The following is a 20026-nucleotide window of genomic DNA, read 5'->3' as shown; positions in this document are numbered from 1 at the left end:
GATAGGATTTTGGTTCTCACTAAAAGATTTTAAAATCCCTAAGTCTTACATCAGGATCTTCCAGGGACTGCTGTTTTGTGAAAAAGAAAAGGCTCTTCTGTTAGCTGTTTCGGCTCTTGCAGCAGAGTGATTGTAATTCCCTAACTAGCAGTGTTCAAGGAGACAAAAAAAATGTAAGCGGCAAAATAATTCAAACCAAGATTTAGATCTTTGGCTGCCGTTCAACACTCTGGAACATTTCTACAGCCAGTCTTGGTTATTCGCTTTGAAGCTCTCTTTGCAAACCATCAGGAAGGCAGTCGTGCTTCATGCAATGTGATGGTAAAGTACTGCTTCAAAAGCAAGTGCAGGATCCTACCGTGTCTTCCAAACAGTGACAGTCCTGCTCAGGGCAGAGTCAATAGCAATAAATACTTAACTAGCTCAAGGAGATCCTGGGCAGTGAATTCGTATTTGCCTCTTCTTCAATTATTGCTAGATATCCCAGTTATTTAAGAGCCAAATTCCTTATGAAGTATTCCAAGAAATTTTACAGTTGACTACCAGTGTTGTTCTATCTTAATAGTGCCTTCCATTGCTTAGGCCTAATTAGGGAAGAAGCTTTACTTTTGAAAACCATCATATTACTGTCTGAAGCACATTACTTGCAATACCACCGTCGCTGAACTGAGCTACCCGTTCCCTACCCATGCTTCCCATAACGTTTTAGTTTTAAGTTTCTTACCTCACGATTATCTGCCACAATAACAAGCTCCACATACTTCGTTGTCTTCAGAGTCTCCCTCTTGTACTGCCAAAAAAGATGAAAATAGTATTTTCGTTTTGCAATAAGTGACCCTTGGAATCAGCTATGCCTCAGTCCAACAAAGTGCTTGCAAGAGGAGATACACAACATCTCAGACTTCCAAAGATTTCACTACATACAAATTTTTGTTGTATTCCTTCTCCTCATGGAAGTTTTCCTTTTATCTACTACAACAGAAATAGTCTACATGGTACTTACAAAAAAACCCCCAGGATTTAATCACAGCAAGCAGGAAAGTGGTGCAAAGTCTCTCTCAACCTTTCAGCTTTCTGCAGTTGAAATGTTTGAGTTATCTTTCCTCACAGGAGAGTATCATCTCTAGCAGAAAGACCTTTGCTATTTCTAAGGCACATTTAAAGAAATGATGAGATGACTTTTAGCAAAGATTTTGCACAATAGATAAACTGGCAACTAAGAAAAATGAGAGATAAAGGGATATTGAGTGAAGCAGAGAAGAGATCAAGTGGTCAACTGATAAATTATGTAGGAAGAAAAACCCAAGAACAAAAACTGCAGAAAAAAATGGAATGAACTGTCAGTGTCTGGGGAAGAAAACTAAGACTCTAAAAACAGAAGGCATACACTTCATTTTCTATCTGTATATTCATATAAAACAGCTGGTCATGCTACTTGCAGCTCTAAATGCAGGTCTAAAAGAATCATAATGCTTAGCTGCAAAAAGATCACTGAAGAAAATGAAATTATTCTGTAATAGTACTAATCATAGCACAGTTCCTCTGCTACCCTGAATTTAAGTGACCTATAATGCCTGTAAAAGTTCTGTGATTTACAGCAGCTGAGCATCTATTCTGTCATTCCTCCCTTGTTTCTGGAATAAGACAGGGAAAAGAGGGCTCAGCGGTATATCTGATCTTCATGCCAGAACTTAAGGAGCTTAAGCAAGTGTATGACCTACTAATGACCACGATGTCTTGAACTATCCCAGCGATCTATAACCTAAAACATGACTAAAGCTTTCCAAAGTAAACCGCTCCAAGGCAAACTGTGTGCTCCCCTAAGCTAAATCAGTGCTGGACATTACCTTCCAGCCAAATTTCACAAAGTTTTCTTCACATTACCAAAGTGTTCCTCTTTGTTATCTGCAGATTAATGATTTTGTATGTTTTGCAAGCAGCACTGTGTTTAGAGGAAAGTGACAGATGTAACCTTTAGTAACTCTGACTTTTAAACTGATATTTAATAGTGTTACACACCCTTCAAACCACAATAACTGGAAAATAGTTAAGTTCCATTTGGACAGCATTTATCAACTGAGAAAGCAATATAAGCTATCTTTAATGAACTAAACACCAACGTTACAAACACTTCATGGGCGTACACTTATTAGGGGGTCTCGCAAATGAGCTCAGGTAGATATTCTTACACCTTCTCCTGGTATTGGGGTTCTCTGTCACCTTCTTGTGCTCTACTGGAGGCAACCATCACCGGCATGGGGTCACGGTGTGTGCACAGATTTGGCGCACGTGCCCATGCTTCATCTGCCACACAGGTCATCGGCAGTGCCTGGTGATATGCTGGCTGGGAACCAGGACACCAAGGAGACAGCATCTCCCCTCCTGGAACAGCAGCAGATGCAATATCAAAGGGCCTGCCATGTCTCGGTAGACTTCAACAGAACCTACAGTGCTCTGGCAGAGCTCGATTTACCTCTCTGCAAAATATATCAGACATGAGTGAGATGCCACATAAGGCAAATGACCATGTGGGTGGTGTTTGTGATGGAATTGATCTCTCGGACACTAAAAGTCTTACATAAACCTGAAATTTATTATGCAGTCCTGACCAGAGATGTACCCCCAAGGTGCCTCAAGTCTTCTTCCAAATGAAGGGTAAAAGATGAGACATGAAAATCCAGGTACAAAGATATAAGAAGAGCTCTGTTACATCAGTCAGTTTAAACCATTTACTTTTTACCAAGAGTAAAACTGTTTGGGCTGGAGAGAGTTAGCCTGAGAGAAATTGGCTAGCAGGCTATAATCATGTAAGCCTCTGGTGACTAACTTGCATAACAAATCCATTCCTGTGATTTGCCCAAAGGCTATGTGCATTCCTTGGATACAATATTTATTTATAAAATATACCTAATTATGACTTCTTTCAGCTTGCTTTCTGCAACCAACTACATCAACGCACAATCCATTGGCTGAGTTAATCCTTCAGAATTAAAATGAAGAGTCAATAATACAGCCGTGATAGATATACACAATGGGAGACAATATGCTTTGCTCCGCTGACCGTTGTCTTTCTCCCCTGCTCCTGCCACACCTGATCCTATCACAAAACTGCTGTCCCATGCTGCTGTAGCCCTTCCTCATGCTTCCCTGCCTGGGAATTGGCATGGCTTGGATTCACACTGCAATGTTGCAGCCTCTCTCTTTCTCTGTGATCCACTTGCCCAGAACAGCTCACCTGCTTGATCCATGGTCCACCAGCACCACCAAAATGGCTTTTTTTTGTGTGGCTACAGAGAAAAAGCCATACTATAGGGCTGTCTTACGCATCAGGCTTGCTTTCTGTAGGATCCTGCCTCAACGGAGCTCAACTGACAAACACACTCCCTGCTGCAATTTGAGGGTCCACTGAGTTATGAAATGACCCAGTATTTATGGAGACCCAGCTCCAATGGGGCAAAACATGTCTGCACACATCTGCTACATTGTCTGACTTGCTCTATTAAATCTCATGTTTGGATCCAGGAAGCCGAGGCTATTGTTTGTCCCATCATTTATCTGTATTTAAATCTAACCCGAAGGCTAGTCTAACTTTGTGATATATTGATCTCACATCTCAGCTCTGCTCAGTAAGAATTTAGTGTAGGTAGTTGAGTGAAGGGTCAGGGGAAAAAAAAACAAACAAAAAACTCTCCCAAACCTGTCAAGAAACCAAAAATTTTCATCATGCCCTGAACCTGAGATTTCTGCTTGCTTCTGTCACCCAGTGTAATTTGGAGCAGCCTTATGTCTCCACACTTTGCAGGTCATCTTTATTCAGTATGTCCTGACAGCCTACTTAGCTGATGACAAGATTGAAATGTGAAAACTTACTCCACACATTACATTTGACAACTTTCAAAATTCATACATTAGAAGCGTATCCAACATACTCATTATATATATTGTACCTATCCATATGATGTGGCTGTTGACAGGTTCTATAATTATGTCCACTGAACCACAGCAAAAATATTTTTCTGATATTTAAGGTGTATTCTGGCTCGTAGTTGAAGCCATCAACAAAATGTGAGAACCATGAGGGTAATAGTAAAATTGCTTTGATTGTATCAGCTAGTTGCATGCACACGTTTTATTTCAGTTTCCTAGTGTTACCTTGATTACTTCAGTGAAATTCAGTCAAAAGTCAGAAAGATTTTGGGGGAACCTTAATAAAGCTGTGAAAAGTACTTTTGCAATGCTTTCAACCTACACACATTTTTAGAAATATGCTTAGCCCATAAAATGCTATATGCAAAAGCTAATGCATTAGATGTAATATTTATTATTCCTAAAATGTAAAATAACATAATTCTGCTACATAAATAACATCTAGGGATGCCATTTAGGTTGCTTTCCTTAACAATTAACTTGATGCAAAGGCTTAGTAGTATATGCAAGTATAAATCCCAATATGTGACATTTAATAAATGCTGGGGCAGATTTGTATCCTTGTATAATTTCCAAACACCTAAACCAGTCTTTTCTACAATCCTCATCCAATATGCAGATGAACTTATTACAGTATTTCCTCTTCCTGATTTTTAGCTCATTTAATTTTCTACAGTCTCCATTAGCTAGATGCATCTCATGTTAAGTGCATTTCTTCCTACATAAAACCAACTACAATAATAACATCTGTAAAATAATACAGTGAGAATTTGTTTTGTCTGCATAAGATACTTTCTTAGTAGAATGTAAAGGTTCAAAACCCAATATTAGCAAAACATCACAGTTATCATGCTCTCTTCCATTTTGGGTGGGCAAGAACTTTACCAAACATTGCTCAGCGTTTTTATGGGGTCTTAAATTCTGGCTATAATCATACATGAACCAAAATATATTACCACAATATGAAACCATAAACTTTTCTGTGTCATCTCATTACCAAAAAGAAAATAAAAAGCAAGCTATGCATGCAGGATCAAGAAAAAGTAATAAAGCTTTAGCAAATCAAGTAAGTATATGCTTAATTTTAAGCATGCACCTAAGCACATGATGTCAACATAAGTTGACTACATGGTTTAAAGTTTTGCTCAGTAGGGACTCTTTGTATCAAAGAGTTACAGCAGGCAGTAATATGGAAATGCTACCAGAGATGTACTCGGCAAACCACAAACATAAAAGTGCGTTGTCCACCTACCCTGCCAGCTTGAGAATGGTGTGATGTGTCATTGTCACCAGCTCTCATGGCAGAGACGTCCAGCTGGTGGCCACAAGATCCTGGGGCTATTTTCAGATTCTCTGCTCGGTAGATCTTGTGTTCACTTGTAGCACCTTCTAATGGCTCCAGAATGTAGCTTTTGTTTTCAAATACAATAATTCCCCTGTTACAGAAGAGAGCAGAGTAAGATACATGGTTTTCAAGAGCTAATGTATGTTTGTCTACAACAAAGTTATAACAAGTTTTAATAATGACGGAGTATGAAAAAGCAAAATGCTGATTTACAATGTCATGGTCGAGTGGAGCATGAAACATCAAAGCTGTATATTTGTCATTGCAGTACACTATACTTTAAAAGAAGCAATGGCTCAAAGAAAATTTTCCTCTTCTGAAGTGCTGTACTGCAGAGCAAAATTATATTTGTGTTTTATGTGTTTTCCATTCTCCCAGTGATGCATTGCCATTGCTGAGTGGAGTCATGATGTGTGTGCTTCTGAGGACCCATGGCAAACAGTAATGAACAAAAGCATGGTGAAATGCTTTTGTAAGAAAAGCTACAGAGTGAAAGTATTCATTGTGATCTGCAGTGTACATTACACCTTTTAAGCCAAATGCTGATGCAAGCATCAATTCTGCCAGATGAAAGAGCTGTTGCAGTATCAAAATGGATTATTAAATACTGCACAGTAGGGCAGCAGACCGAAGCTCAGATACATGAACCGGTGGATTCCTGTTTAACTCATTTTACTACCCCAAATAATAATTTTTACAGCAATACCACCTGCTCTCTGAGGATCTCAAAGATTTTCCATCAATGAAAGCACTCTTGTTGCACTACTTGAAGCTACAGTATGCAAAGAGGAAAGAGGGGTTTAGGAAGAGATACGCTACCTTGCTCCAAGAAACATGTGGAAGAACCTAGGATATGTAGCCAATTCTGGGCTTCAGGTGCTGCCTCTTAACCAAAAACCTGTCCCCCTATATACTGCAGACAACTCACCAAATAAAAGCCATGCTTGGGTTGTTGTGCTGGGTCCTGCCCAATTATTCTGAGCTGCTATAGTAAAACAAAGTTGACAAAAGGTTGAATATCTTTCCAATAAGGCTGTTCTTTCAGCTCAGCACAGGAAATATAGGCAGTGTGGTACGGGTGTCCATGGTCTGCCCATGCTGGAATAGGATTTCTGGTACTATATGCCATAAACTAGGATGATCTCCAACAATACTGCTGGAATTAGTAATTATAACCGCAACTGTAGGACCACAGAGTAAGAAGACTGCTCTACTGTACGTCAGGACTGGCACAGCATAAGAAGGCATGAAGTAGGTTTACAGACAGGGGTCAGGTAGAAATTACTGTAAGAGAAAGGAATTTATTATTCTGTGCCTAACGTGCGAATGTATAACTTGCATCCTGAGCACATACTGCCAAGCACACAGGAGAGTCCTACATAATTCCTACATCGAGCTGGACACCAGGTTTTGTCACGTAACTGTGTGACCAGAGAAAGGTACCCTTTAAAACCCATTTCTTTTTTCTAAACTAAGGATAAGGATTTGCTTATGGGGTATTGTAAGCATTCGTCTATTAACCACTACACTGAATAGTGCACTGCATTACTAATTTCTTCCTGTCTTTAAATGATGAAGGCATTAATCCTTAAGCACTGGCAAGGGTTCAGCAACAATAAATACAATCTTCCTACCTGGAATTCCATGAAACTTCTAATTGGCAAAGGCTTTCTTCCTCAATTCCTCCTCTAAACTGCTCTATACTGTCTATATATGCTATTAAAGAGCAATCATTTTCAGCCCAAAGCTGGCTATATTTTGTTAGCGTGTCTTTTTGGTGTATAGGAAGTGTCTGCTCTTTTTATTTCTGTCTGTACCGTTACAAAGGTAAGGTACTACAACCATTGTGAGACTGATACATGTCTCTATACAATTCTTCTGCAGAAAGCTAAAAAAAGAAAAAAGAAAAAAAGAAAAAAAGGAAGAAGGGGAAGGACCCAGAAGCAGGTTAATGACACCATAAAGACTGATTTAAAAATAAAAAGTAAAATTATTAGGAAAAAGCTGCCCTAGCTATTCTATTCTTAGCAAGATATGATGAAGCAGCTCAAAGTTTTTGGCTTCTTAACCAGTTAACTGAAATTTTCATTCCAAGCTGACTGCACAGTTTTGCTACAAAACATCATTAGCATCAGTTCAGCCAAGGCAACAGATGACCATTTTACTGTTAACTAGAAGAGCTAGAAGTCCCAGAGGAAAAAAAAAAAAAAAAAAAAAAGACTGGAAACCCGTGATATTCAAGGCTGTGCAAAAGCATTCACAGAAGAGTGCCTGCGTTACTGATCTGAACCAAGAATCAGGGTCAGATAATTCATTTGTAGCTTCCTTAGTACCCTTGGCAAATCAGGTAAGATCTATTATTTACCCATCGCACAGGCATGCTGTGTATGATGGATCACAGTTAGAAAAGCAGGACTGATTTATCACAGCAACCCTTGTAGCTCCAGCCAGGATACACTATAGGCTGCATGACATATGAGAGACCTCCGAGCAGGTCACCCCATGATTTGAGTAACCTTACACCCTACAGTTCTAAATTATTTTCAGATCTGCCTTATTCCTTGAAGACTTTAGGAAACTAGGACAACATATTCCCTTTAGTCCGATAATCAGCGGCTCTGTAATCAGCACAATCAAATAAGGATTGTTGTCTTTCCCTTGTGCAATTAATCATTTAATTTTGGAGGCAGCTGGATCCATAAATGGAGGCAGAAGTCCATCAGTCACTGTTTGAAATGGGCCAGCCTGACCATCTCCCTTTACTGACAATTCAAAACCAACGTAAAACCATGAAGGGTTTTAATTTTAACGTTAAACATTATCATGCTTAGAACATTAACTTAAAAAAATATAGACTTAAATAATTTTTTCAGAAGCCAGCATCTTGTTGTCAAGAGCTCATAGCCAAAACATGCCACATCCATGCCAGGTTTCCAACGTACCCCTTGTATACCCAGCAACTGTCTAAAATAACTAAATAACCATTTCTTTAGCCCTCATTTTCTTTAGCTGCAGAGACATGGACAAATGGTCAGATACCAGAGTGATTAATTTTGTTTTGTACTGAGCACGCCAGAGCGGGGGCAGCCTATTCAACTTGCCACTCAGACTCCCAGCCCAAGTGACAGCATGAGCCTTTAAGAACAGTTCCACCTCTGCATATGAAGTAATCCCATGGTAAAAAAAATCCGCAGATTCGGCATAAAGGAAAATATACTTTTCATTTTATGCACACTTATCCTTTGAGTGCTGCCTACAGGATATCAGCACTTGGCTTGTGACCATCTGTAATAAGATAATGAATATCAAATATGAATTTTCTTGGCCAGATCCCTGGTTTTGACTAATTTTCTTTTCCTACAATTGCATTTTTCTCCCATCGATCAGTGCCAAGCACAGCACCTTAAAAATGTAACCAGTCAAAAGCTATGGTTTCTTTCATTTTTGGTGTGGCAGAACTAGATGAACAATACCTACCAGTCATTCAGTACTAAGAATTTGATGCAAATAAAATAAATCCATAACTACTTTTTCCATCCACTTTTGTCACGTGTTTCAAAAAGCCTCCATTACTCCTACACCGTTTCTGTGTCATTCTCCTGAACATGGTTCTCCCACATTCCTGAGACAGCCTACGTTCCCCAAAGAACAAGATGGTGCAACTTTTCAATTTTTCAGGAGACATTAGTGTTAAATAATATAATGTTTTCCAATGTGGCAAATAGACAGTATATTCAACTACAGATCCCCAGCCAAAAATTATACAAGGAACTCCAAAGGGATTTCAGCAACTCTGTGAGTACTCCAGAAGTGGCTATTCTTTAAGACCAACTTCTCCTGAAATCTGTGGGATTTCTACCATTACCTCTACCAGGCAAAAGACTACCAGAATTCCCAAGCTTATAAACGTTTGGGAAAAATGCAATATAAAATATACGGTTTTTGATCGCCAGGTATCTAATTCATGGCATGTGTATTTTCCCCAGTCCCAAACCATACTGATGCTGGGAAGTCAGAAAGATCTTGCAAATGAGCCAGGCAGCAAAGACAAGAGACAATTCAAGCTCTAAAACTATCGGGCTGTCCTTTTCATCACTGGTAGAAGAGAGGGAGGAGAAAAAAAAATAATCTATACCATACAGCATGTCCAGAGATCAGTTCACAGGCTCCAAGCCAACTGGAAGCAGCTTCAGTGTGGTCTTGAGCCTAAGCTCATATTTTACTCTACCTCTCAACAGGGTTTGAACCCTACTCGTGTCTGGTGGTCAGCACCATATAAACCACAGCCACATTGCTGCTAATCAGCTCTAAACATGAGCAACTCATTGGTATTTACCTACCGTATAGCATTATATGCCATATGGACACAGGGGGAATGTGTACATGAGATGGCCTATGATGGGAGAACTCTCTCCATCTCAAAGAAAAAGAAATTTAAACATAACTTAAATAATTAATTGGTTATTAATAGCTGGTTAACTTGCCAGGAATCTCTCAATTAGGGAAATGCAATTTGGTGGAATAATTCCACTATTTACATTGTCGATAAAGTAAAATATGATTTTTTTTTCTCTTAAAAAGAAAAACCAAAACAAAACCTAATGCAAGACCAGTCGTATTTCATAAATCAACAGGCTTTAGGAAATCTCAAAATATAAATGGGATTTTTCTTTTCCAGCTTGTCAGCAGAAGCAAAGGCCCTGCCAACATAAACCATCAATGCATACTTGTCTGAGAAATTGTGATGCTGAAGTAAAACTTGGCTAGGACAGCATTATATGAAACTGTTATATATTATTCTGCTGTACTATACAGGGAAAGTTAAGTAAATCAATAAATCTGATATCCATGAAAGCAATTAAACATTTGGTTTTAATGAAGCTCAAAGTTATACTCATTTCTAAACAATAATAATAAAAAGCTCTATTACCACTGGAAGAGGAATGTAGATGTTTTCAGTTTGTAAGAAATTAATTAGTCTATAGAGGGCTGTCATGCTTACATACCACATATTCACATTAAGTCTGTCTCTGCCCACAGACACAGCGAAAGACTGCGCAGTACTCATGTGCCACCTAAAAACCCACAGAACCTTCATCTCATAATTAACGCTACAGCTTCAAAAGTAAAGGGTCTGATCCCACAGCTGTACTACCGATTTCAGTGAGAATCGTAAGTGAATAGATAACAGAATTGGAGCCTTGTGGCCCTGGATTGTTGTTCTCATGATGCTTGTGATAGAGGTATAGCAGTTACTCACTGCAGTGTGTCTCAACGTACATGATATCAGAAGGTAATCCATAAAGTAATAGGGCATTTTTGTTTCTTTTTCTTATATATTCTACATTTTCAGGACTTTGTATAACAAATTCCCAGGCAAGTAAGCAGGCAACCAAAAAAAAAGGAGGAAAAATAATGGAGTAGTGAATGAAAACTTCACTTTTAGTCTGTTTTAATAAGTTGCAGATGAATACTATTGGGATAAATGAACAAGATGATCTACCAACTGTTTTTCTAATGGGCTAGGTGATCTTTAGATATTCTCAAAATGGTTTGGTCATTCTTTAACTTAAAGGACTGGCAAATACAGAGAATGGGAGCTGGACTCCAGAGGCAGAAGCACTCCCTTCACCACCACCGCCTCTGGGCAGCCTTGGACAGGCGATTCACCTCTTTCTGCATCAGTTCCCCACCTTTAAAATGAGGTAAATTTTAGTAACCACAGACAATAATTATCTGTTGATGAAAAGCATCACACAAGACCCAAGTAATGCCATTATCCTACTATACTGCACATCAGGATTCCATTAAAATATCAAGTCTGACCCAAATCAACAAAGGGCAACATCTCAAAGGGAGGTTAAAGCAGTAGCATTATTGGTTTTACATATTGCAGTAGTGGTAGAGGTGTTCTCATGCAGACACATCATTAGTCAAATATGTTTTATTCCAAGCAATGCCTTTCATTAACCTGAAAATATATTCTATAGCACAGTGTCTAAAATTTAGTCATACCCAGAGACTACTGTAGCACGCACTTAATCCTTTCTCAGTGCAAGACAGATTTGTCCAGAGTGAATGCATATTGGTCTGCAACTTTGATGCCTAGAATTTAAGCAGGGAGTTACTTGAATTGGAAGCAATAATGCAATTTCATGTCCAGCATTTGGGTTGCAAGAAACAGTAATTGTGTTATCAGAGAAAGTGTCACATGCGAGCTCAACTGGGGGGGTGACAAGACAGACAGACCAAGGGAAGCAGAGAAAAATGAAGAAGGAAAGAGGCATTAGCATCAGTGCCAATTTAGTGAGCACATTTTATAGCACTGTGCAGCAAACAGCGTAGCGATAAAAGGCGGCTTGATTCAAACTTGCACATCACATCGAGGCTCATAGGATGCTTTTTCAAGTCACAAAATGTATAAAAATAGTTTTAGGGTTAGGTTTTTGGTTGGTTTTTGGGGGTTTTGTTTTTTTTTTTTTTTTAAATTAAGTGCTGTCAGACACAGACTTGATGGAGAAGGGGCAGGCTCAAACAGCCGGGTACAGTTTATCTCTCATACTTCTCCTGGCAGTGGTATTGATGCTTGGGGGATTACTCTGCACCTGGGGACAGCGTGCACATAATTGTCAAAGAATGGACATGATGTTCATCTCAGATCACAGAGGTGATCATGATTCAGGAGCTGTTGACCACTTGAACAGCCAGAATACAGAAGTTATGAAACCCCAGAAGCTGAATGCTTTCTAACATTAAGCTCAAAAACCTCCAGTAGTTTGACGGTCAGATAACTTACAAACCATGTGAGATGTTTATATGAACTAAAAGCTCGTCAGAAAGTATGGAGAAAAAGCACACATCGAAACCAGTGCTTTTCTCAGCTGGGATTTTCTCCTAACTTCTTTTTTGGATGAAATCTCCCCTTCTGGGGGGAAATCATGCTTGAGGAGTCAGGAGGAATTTAAATCTTTTTCTCACTGGTTTCCTACTTCCATGACTTTTTTAAATAGTTGATGTCTGGAGTGTCATATTTAAATCCCCTCTTCAGCTGACTGCCTCTGGGGTGCAGTGGGTTCAGCCAGACCAGTTGAAAAATGGATGGCTGTAGTATTGGCAGCCTTGTGTAGCATAACTATGTAATCCCATTAAAAATGACTTTCTGTTCAGTTCTGGGGCCTTATCCCCATCACTGTCACTGTAGACACAGTGCTGATGAGGTTGGACAATGACGGAATACTTTTTGTATGTGAGAATGGGCTTATTATCTAACAGTTGGGTAACTCTGAGGGATTCTTAGGATTTTCAAGAGCATTTTAGTGTTGCAGAAAGAAAAGGCTTCCTGTGAGAGTTGTATCCTTAAACTACCGAGGCATTTCTGAGAGCACTTCTCAAGGTCCCCCCTCCAGAGAGGTCACTGCGGATGCCTTTGTAGCTGCACATCCCCGCGCCAGCATCCCCTGCCAGCCCCTGGACCATGGAGATTGTGCTCTTCTTCAGGCTGCATTTTCCTGTGTATTTGCTGGGTTCTGCATTTGCAGAGAAAGTAATAGGGGAAAAAAATCATTCAAGTTTATACAAATTTATCACAGAAGATGTGTGTGGTGGCTACAGGCCAAAATTATTTGCTAAAAACTTGAAGAGCCTCCGAGCTAGATAAACAGAAGGGTATTTCCTGAGGACAGGAAGGAAACGACTTGACTTTGTCGTACCTTCACCTTCCCACAAGCTTTGACGGTCTAATTGGCTTTCTTATCCAGATGGAAGCGCCGGAAATCCTGATTACCCATTGTTCCCATTTCGCACATTCAGCATTTACTGTCTCCTCTCTGCCATTCAGCTCTTCCTCCTCTGGAGGAGCCAGCAGGATACAGATTATGGCATGATTATATTCTCCTCTAACCTGCATTTTAGGCAGCTATCAGTGTCAATCCAACTATTTATGCCATTGTAATCCTACGTGAAGGGAGGCACTGGAATGTTATGTCTGAGAGGATGTAACATAGCTGGAATACGTGAGGGTCTGTGTACGAGAGAGGCGAGCCGGCTTCTCACCTATCTTTCTATCTCACCCCCTCTATCTGCCTGAAAAACGTAAACTAGTCAAAACTCTCTTAGTTTGCAGATTTCACTCTTGATTCTTTCTGTAGCTCATCGTAGAGTAATCATGTCATATTTACAAGCTAATAACACCTCAAATGCTCAGCCATATGGCTCACTGTAAGTAAGAACTTGATGGTTGCAGTAGGTCAGAGCAAGGTTGCTCCAGCTCAGCACCTTGTCTCTGGACCTGGCCACCAGCAGGTACTTAGGGGTAAGATATAAGAACATATCAAGCACCCCCCAGTTGGTACCCCCAGCTCTGACAGCAGGAGTGTCAGGGACATCTTTGGGTTTCACAGCCCTGGAGAAGCTCCCCCAGCTCCCCTCCCCAAATTGTCTTATCTTTTTTGAATCTAATGATAACTTTTTACATTGACACCCACCTGTGACAGTGAGCTCCACAGCTTCATTATGTGGTGAATAAAAAAGTACTTTCCTTTGCTCTACAGTTTCATTTGATGTCTCCTAATTTTGGGGTTATGAAAAATATTCGGTAATTGTCCCCTCTTCTTCGTTTCATCATACCCCTTTCTCCGTCATCTCCTTTCAAAAGTGACAAATCCTAGTCTATTTTCTCTTCTTGGATAAAAGCTGTTCCATACCTTTGATCATAATTTTTGCCCTTCTCTGTACCTTTTCTGGATATAATGCTTCCTTTTCTGAGATGAGGATGGGGAGGGGAAAACAAGAACTGCATGCAGAATTCAAGATGTGAGTGCACTATGGATTTATAAAGTGGTAATGAGGGTTTTTGTTCTATCCTCTATTTTTGTCTCAGTAATTCCTATGATCCTTTTTGCTTCTTTGACTACCGCTGAGCACTCAGGCTTCAGAGCATACTAAAATGTGGAACCTCTTCTTTATGGCTAGTTTCATGTCTTTTAATGAACTCTCCTAATCTGGGGGAAAAGATGCAGTCCCTACCTATCCACATGTGGAACAATGCCCAAGGTGCCTGTCTAGTAGGAGTGGGAGAATATTAGTGCTCTGAGATTTCAGTGAGCTAACAGCTTGCACTTCCTTTCATTAGATGTTTTTCAGGCGCTGAAACTTCAGCTCCATGCAACAGCTGCGTGAGGTAGGTAAGAATCATTAAATGAATTTCACAGATGGAGAAACTGAGACAGAGAGATTTGTCCAATTCACTTAGAAACTGTCACAAAGCCAAGAACAGACCCTGAGAACGAGACCAGTCTTTCCTTCTACCAGCTGCTGCAAGTGAAGCGGCTGCTCCAGGGACTCTCCTCACCCAGGGCTCCGTGGCCACACGATGTCTTATGTTTCTGCCCCTGCAGCTTGCAGTCTTTGTCATGCCGTGGAAAGAACAGGGTCCCTACTCTAGCAAGTTGGTGGGCAAGCACATCATCCCATCCCATCCCATCCTATCCCATCCTATCCATAACCATTCTTTCAAGCTGTGATACTAGTAAAGTTGCCAGCAAAGTAAGCCATGAAGTAGTTTTTAACTGTCCTGTTTCTCCTCATATTATTTCAGACTGGATCACCTGCAGTAAATCATAGAATGGTTGGGGTTGAAAGGGATCTTTAAAGGTCATCTAGTCCACCCGCCCCTGCAATGAGCAGAGACATCTTCAACTCGATCTTTCCACTCAAATTATCAAGGGATGTATTGCCACAGTAATGTTTTGGTGGCAGAGGTATACGGTGACCTGTGGGCCTGATTCTGGAAGATGCTTAGTGCCGTCAGGACCTCAGTGCAGCTACCTGGGATTTCACACCACCTGGCCTTTTATTCCTAACCAGTTTTAATGAGAGGGCCTGGGTGGTTCAAGGAGCTGACAGTGCATTATGAAGCCTTTTAAATAGACATTGCTGGCTCAGATCAAGCACAGGTAATGACTGGAAGTTATTACTATTGGCTATCAGGCTGTGAAATGAGTTTTGTGCAGTAAGTCAACAGGCATCCTTATCACAAACCGTTCTCGCTCATGGACACTTTCTTAACCAACCTCAGCAGCGAATGCAGCGATTAAATGGGCACAGATACTGACATACGTCCTCAGTTGTTCTCCTGCTAGAGCAAAACATGCGTTGGCAGGGAAACTTATGAAACCTGGTACTGAAAAAGATGCTGCTACACTTTTCCTGTGGGGAAGGAGCCTAATACTGTCAGCTTGCACTTCGGGGATTTATCTGCAATAGTGCCAGATAAGAGAAAAACGTCACTGCCAGCATATGTTGCCTTGACATACCTGACTACCTAAAACTGGGAAACAACTCTGTGAGCTCAACAATTCTAAAAAGAGCACATTAGGGAAGAAAGAAAATGCTTTTAATGTGGAGAAGAGTAATTTCTCTTGAGAGTTCTTAAATGTTTAGGTAGCTCTGGAACAAGACATTGGAGCAGACCCTGTCCCACAGGGTGCAAATCTTCCCCGTGGACCTTGCAGCAATACAATCCCTTTAACTAAAATACCAAGAGCACTGCATTATATTTTTACAGACTGCGAGAACGACTGGTGAATGCAGACTGCCATGGTTCCTGCAAGGGGTTAATGAGAGTAACCTTGCAGAACATGCCAGATACATACCGAAGCACCCACAAAACCCCTCTCTGTGTGGGAATGAGCCACAGCAATCCCATCCACTACAGCAAATGGGTCCCTCCGACAGGGAGAGGGGTCCTGGTAACAAACTGTTTGCTCTCTCTGCTGCTGTCTGTCCCAGAGCTCCGTCGTAAAAGCCTTGATAATGCCATTATTGCGCAAAATGCAAAACCAAGGGGAAAAGACTCCAGCTACTCGTGCTGTTTGCAGAAAAATTAAACAAATCCAGAAAATGTTGAGATAGCTGGAAATCTGACAGGAAAACTGGGTTTTCCAGGGAGAACACTAGAGCCAATTTACAGTTAATTACTGTGATTTGGAACAGCTCTGTGAGTAAATACCCGTCTCTGATTGTCCAAGTAAGGAAGATAATTGTTTCCTGAACCGTGTCCATTGTGTATTTAAAATATTGTCAGCCTGTTCCTTTCTCAAACCTAGAAGAGGTTTGCTTTTCAGCACTGTAAATCTGCTACTCTTCTGTTAATAAGTAGCTAAAATCCTAATGCTGAGCATCATACCTGCCACGAACACAATTTATTGAGCTCCACAGCCATATTTATAAAGCAATCTCTCCTAATGATGAGACTGCTGGCTGATGCATGGGTTCGCAGCTGCAAAGCAGTCCAGTCATCACTGGTGAAACAGCTTTGAGGACAAGGAGGACTGGAGGGCCACTGGGCACTGCTAGCCCAAAAACGTGCCAAGCACTGCGCTGCTGCAAAAGGGCACAGGGAAGGGTGGGCAGCAACAGAGAAGGGAAATCATGGAAAACCCCCAGACTGCATTACCTATTTCTTTTTTTCTCCTCAGAGCAAGTAGAGGCAAAACATTTTTACAGAGATTGTACCAACATTTGAAAAATGGATATTGATACTTCCATTACAAGGCAAAACAAAAACTCAACGGGTACTAGGATGCTTTCTTAAGGAGCTCAAGTACTACTAATACTCAAGTATTACTGAAATATTGGCTCACCTGAGTCCAGAGCAGGTACTGAGACTGACTGAGGAGTCGGGGTACCCTTGTACATTGCCATGGTAATAGCAGTGACCCTGATTACAAAAAAAGAGAAAACATTTCAATAGTCATAAACGGTCTTTGCGCTCTAGTTTTCTCATGGTTTTCCATCCCTTTCATTTCAAAGCGATTATCAATTTCAGGCTACAGCATTCAGAACCACACTGAAAGAACCTTTCCTGCCCCACTAAATATTCACCATACTTAACAGTCCAAATGGTTCCTAAATGGAAATCTTGGGTGTTTTTTAAAACCCAAAGTGTGGGAGTGGGGGTTTTGTTTTGTTTTGTTTGGTGTTGTGTTTTTTTTAAAGAGGGTCAATGGTGTTTAAATTGCATGACTGACCACCTTTTTCTGTGTTATTTTAGTTAAAGCTACAATATGGAATATTTTATAAAATTAATCAGGTGAACAAATCAGCTAACACATTTTGTTACTTTCTGTAGAGGCACGTTTTTATTCAAGGTCATTCACATCTATGTATGTCTATAAGAGGTAGCTGTGTATAAAGAGAAATATAAAAAAGCCAGTCCTAACCCTACAGTTTGAAAAAAATCACAGAGCAGATGAAGGGAAAGGGAAACAGGTTGGAAAGGAAACCTTTTATTGAATTACCCAACCGAGTGGCTGCATGTTATTAAGAACAACCAAGAATAAGAGGGTCTTCTATTTTGAGAGGCAATAATCCAATTTCATTTTGTGGCTAGGTTATTGTATTTCCTTAATAATCTCCTGCTTGCAAAAGGCACCCACAATAGAGATACTTTCTCAGCACATATACATATCTGTCTGGAATCAAGGTTAATTTTATTGTTGACTAAAGGTTATATTACATTCCCAATTATGACTGGCTGGAAAGCAATGCCTGTGTCACGTCCAGCATTTCTTTTCTCATGGCTCCTTTGAATGCCACCTGGAAACTGAAAACACTGTTGTAAAAGGTTCCTATCTTATTAGCGCAAAGGAAAGTTATCACTCATGCTTCAACCTGACAGTCATCTCACCGTGCCTTTTTATTATTTGGTTCATTCACATCCATCTAGCTGCATTAATTAACCTTTTCAGTTTTGGGGCATGGCTTTGACTTACAAAGCCTCACATAGCAGACTGCTAAAGACCACCTTGATTTTGTTAAAGAAAGCAATAGCCATGAAAATGCTAGGCAAGATGGAGTAATTCAAATATTAATTTTCTGCAAATAAGGTTATACCATGAAAAATATTTATTCAGAGCATTTGTGTTTCCAACATGAGCAACTGAACACAGAACAGCAACATCTGACTTTCTAAATACACATCTCAATAGCTTTTCTCAGTGAAAGAAATGACAGAAGCAGTGTAATAGTGTTTTGCTCTTGGGCATTTTTATCATCACTACTCATAAAGAGTCAGTAACACATTAGCAAGGATAAAGCCACAATAGAAGGGAGGAAGTCACAGACTGCATTTTTGGGGGTTGATTGCTTCGGTCACGATTGCTGTGGATGTCAAAGTTTTCAGTGTAAGTGTACTATTTCACTTCGTAGTTCAGAGCTCTTACGAGGGCAGTCTTTGGGGTTTAGCATCACCAGTGTTAAGCACAGTTCTCAGTTAAAAGGGGAAGGGAAAGCTGATATCTCGTCCCACACAGGCTGCTGCTGCGGTCTAGCTGTCTTTATCAAAGAGTGAATTATGGCAAAGGTCCTGATTTCTTTCCCTCTCCACACACAACTTGTCATTTTATTAACTTTGAGCTCCTTGTTGTGGCCCATTTCACAACTTCTCTGAGATCCACATGCTATGTGATGCCAAAGTTCAATACCGAAAATGTAAACTTATCAGACCATGGCCTGCAATTGGACTGGTAGAAAATTGATTTCTAGCTCAGTAACTCCACTGAACTGCAGGATTATTTTTTTTTTTCCTATCACATCTTTTTATACCTGTAAACTAATATATAAAATGGATGGCCCCCTAAAAACAAATAATTACCATGGCTGATTTCTCATACTTAAAACAGTACTCTACCCTTACTTGAGATCATTTAATAAAAAACAGCTTTTGACAACTGCAAATTTTTCAAGTGCTATAAACCAGAAAAATAACCTAGACACTGACTCGCATGCTAGAGAAACTCCCCAAATGACAGCTCCACCAACCTGACTTGGTTTGACCTCCAAGCAGAATTTGACTAAGCAACTTTTCAACGGGAAATTGGATTTGGTTTCAACTACAGACTATATTGATGTCCTCAGTGAAGAAGAGATATAAAAATAAAATCACAGAGACTTATCTTTTTTAAGCCATATTGCAGCATTTAATGAAAAATGAATTCACTGATCTCTCAAAAAAAATCTTTTAGGCAGCAAAATGCACTGTCAGTTTAATCATGACTTACTGCCATTACGAAAACAGATATTTTTTTTTTAGTAAGGGAAAGCCTAGCTATCATTAGCTGTACACATATTCATGTTAACGTAAGTTAATCTGTCAAAGACTCGTGTGCTTCATTTCTTTCCTTTTATTTCCTTTAGGTGTCTATACAGCCTTCCTGTTTCTAAAACAAATGACTATTTTCTACTAAGCTGATTTTGAAGAAGATATGAGCATCCAGCAAAAAAGAAAACACTGAAAGCTTTCACAATGATTGCTTTACTTGGGAGGTCTGGAGCTATAATGAAGATGGTTTTTCAGAAGAAAGAAGTTATGCATAAAAATAATGCCTTTCACTGATACCAACAAAGCCCATTATGGATAGGAACACAAAGCACGATGACTCTTCTGACAGTGTCAATAAATAAATAACATAACATAGCAGATACTTTGCGGCACTTAGGCAGATAAAAGATAAACTTTGTAATTAAAATCGCTTGCCGCATTGTTTCTAATTAAGGCGTTCATACTGTCAGAGGACAAAAACCTTACTGCCTTAAAGCCTTTTTTATTTATAAAAAGCAGTTTTTTACTACTGACTTTAACACGGATCATAGTAGCCATATTTTTTTATATATAAACATAAACATACACATACATACATATATACATATGTGTATGTATAAAGTACATCCATAACAGTCTTAAGGTCTGGTTTA

The 20026-nt window shown here is 39.9% G+C and overlaps 1 protein-coding gene across 2 annotated transcripts in view; it reads right to left on the bottom strand.

The window, feature by feature from the left end:
* The window catches only part of ADAM12 (ADAM metallopeptidase domain 12), a 185293-nt gene that overhangs the window by 61467 nt on the left and 103800 nt on the right, over positions 1–20026 (bottom strand). For both annotated transcript variants that reach the window (XM_010581959.1, XM_010581960.1), the window contains exons 5-7: positions 16915–16991; positions 5180–5363; positions 725–790 (exon numbers count right to left, since the gene is read on the bottom strand). In XM_010581959.1, coding sequence (XP_010580261.1) covers positions 725–790; positions 5180–5363; positions 16915–16991 — 327 coding nt within the window. The remainder of the gene's footprint in view (positions 1–724; positions 791–5179; positions 5364–16914; positions 16992–20026) is intronic.

Source organism: Haliaeetus leucocephalus, unplaced genomic scaffold (assembly GCF_000737465.1).
Source record: "Haliaeetus leucocephalus isolate CR32 unplaced genomic scaffold, Haliaeetus_leucocephalus-4.0 Scaffold830, whole genome shotgun sequence".
Classification (NCBI taxonomy): Eukaryota; Metazoa; Chordata; class Aves; order Accipitriformes; family Accipitridae; genus Haliaeetus; species Haliaeetus leucocephalus.
The sequence above is the reverse complement of the archived record's forward strand: the minus strand, read 5'-3'. Positions and strand labels throughout refer to the sequence as shown.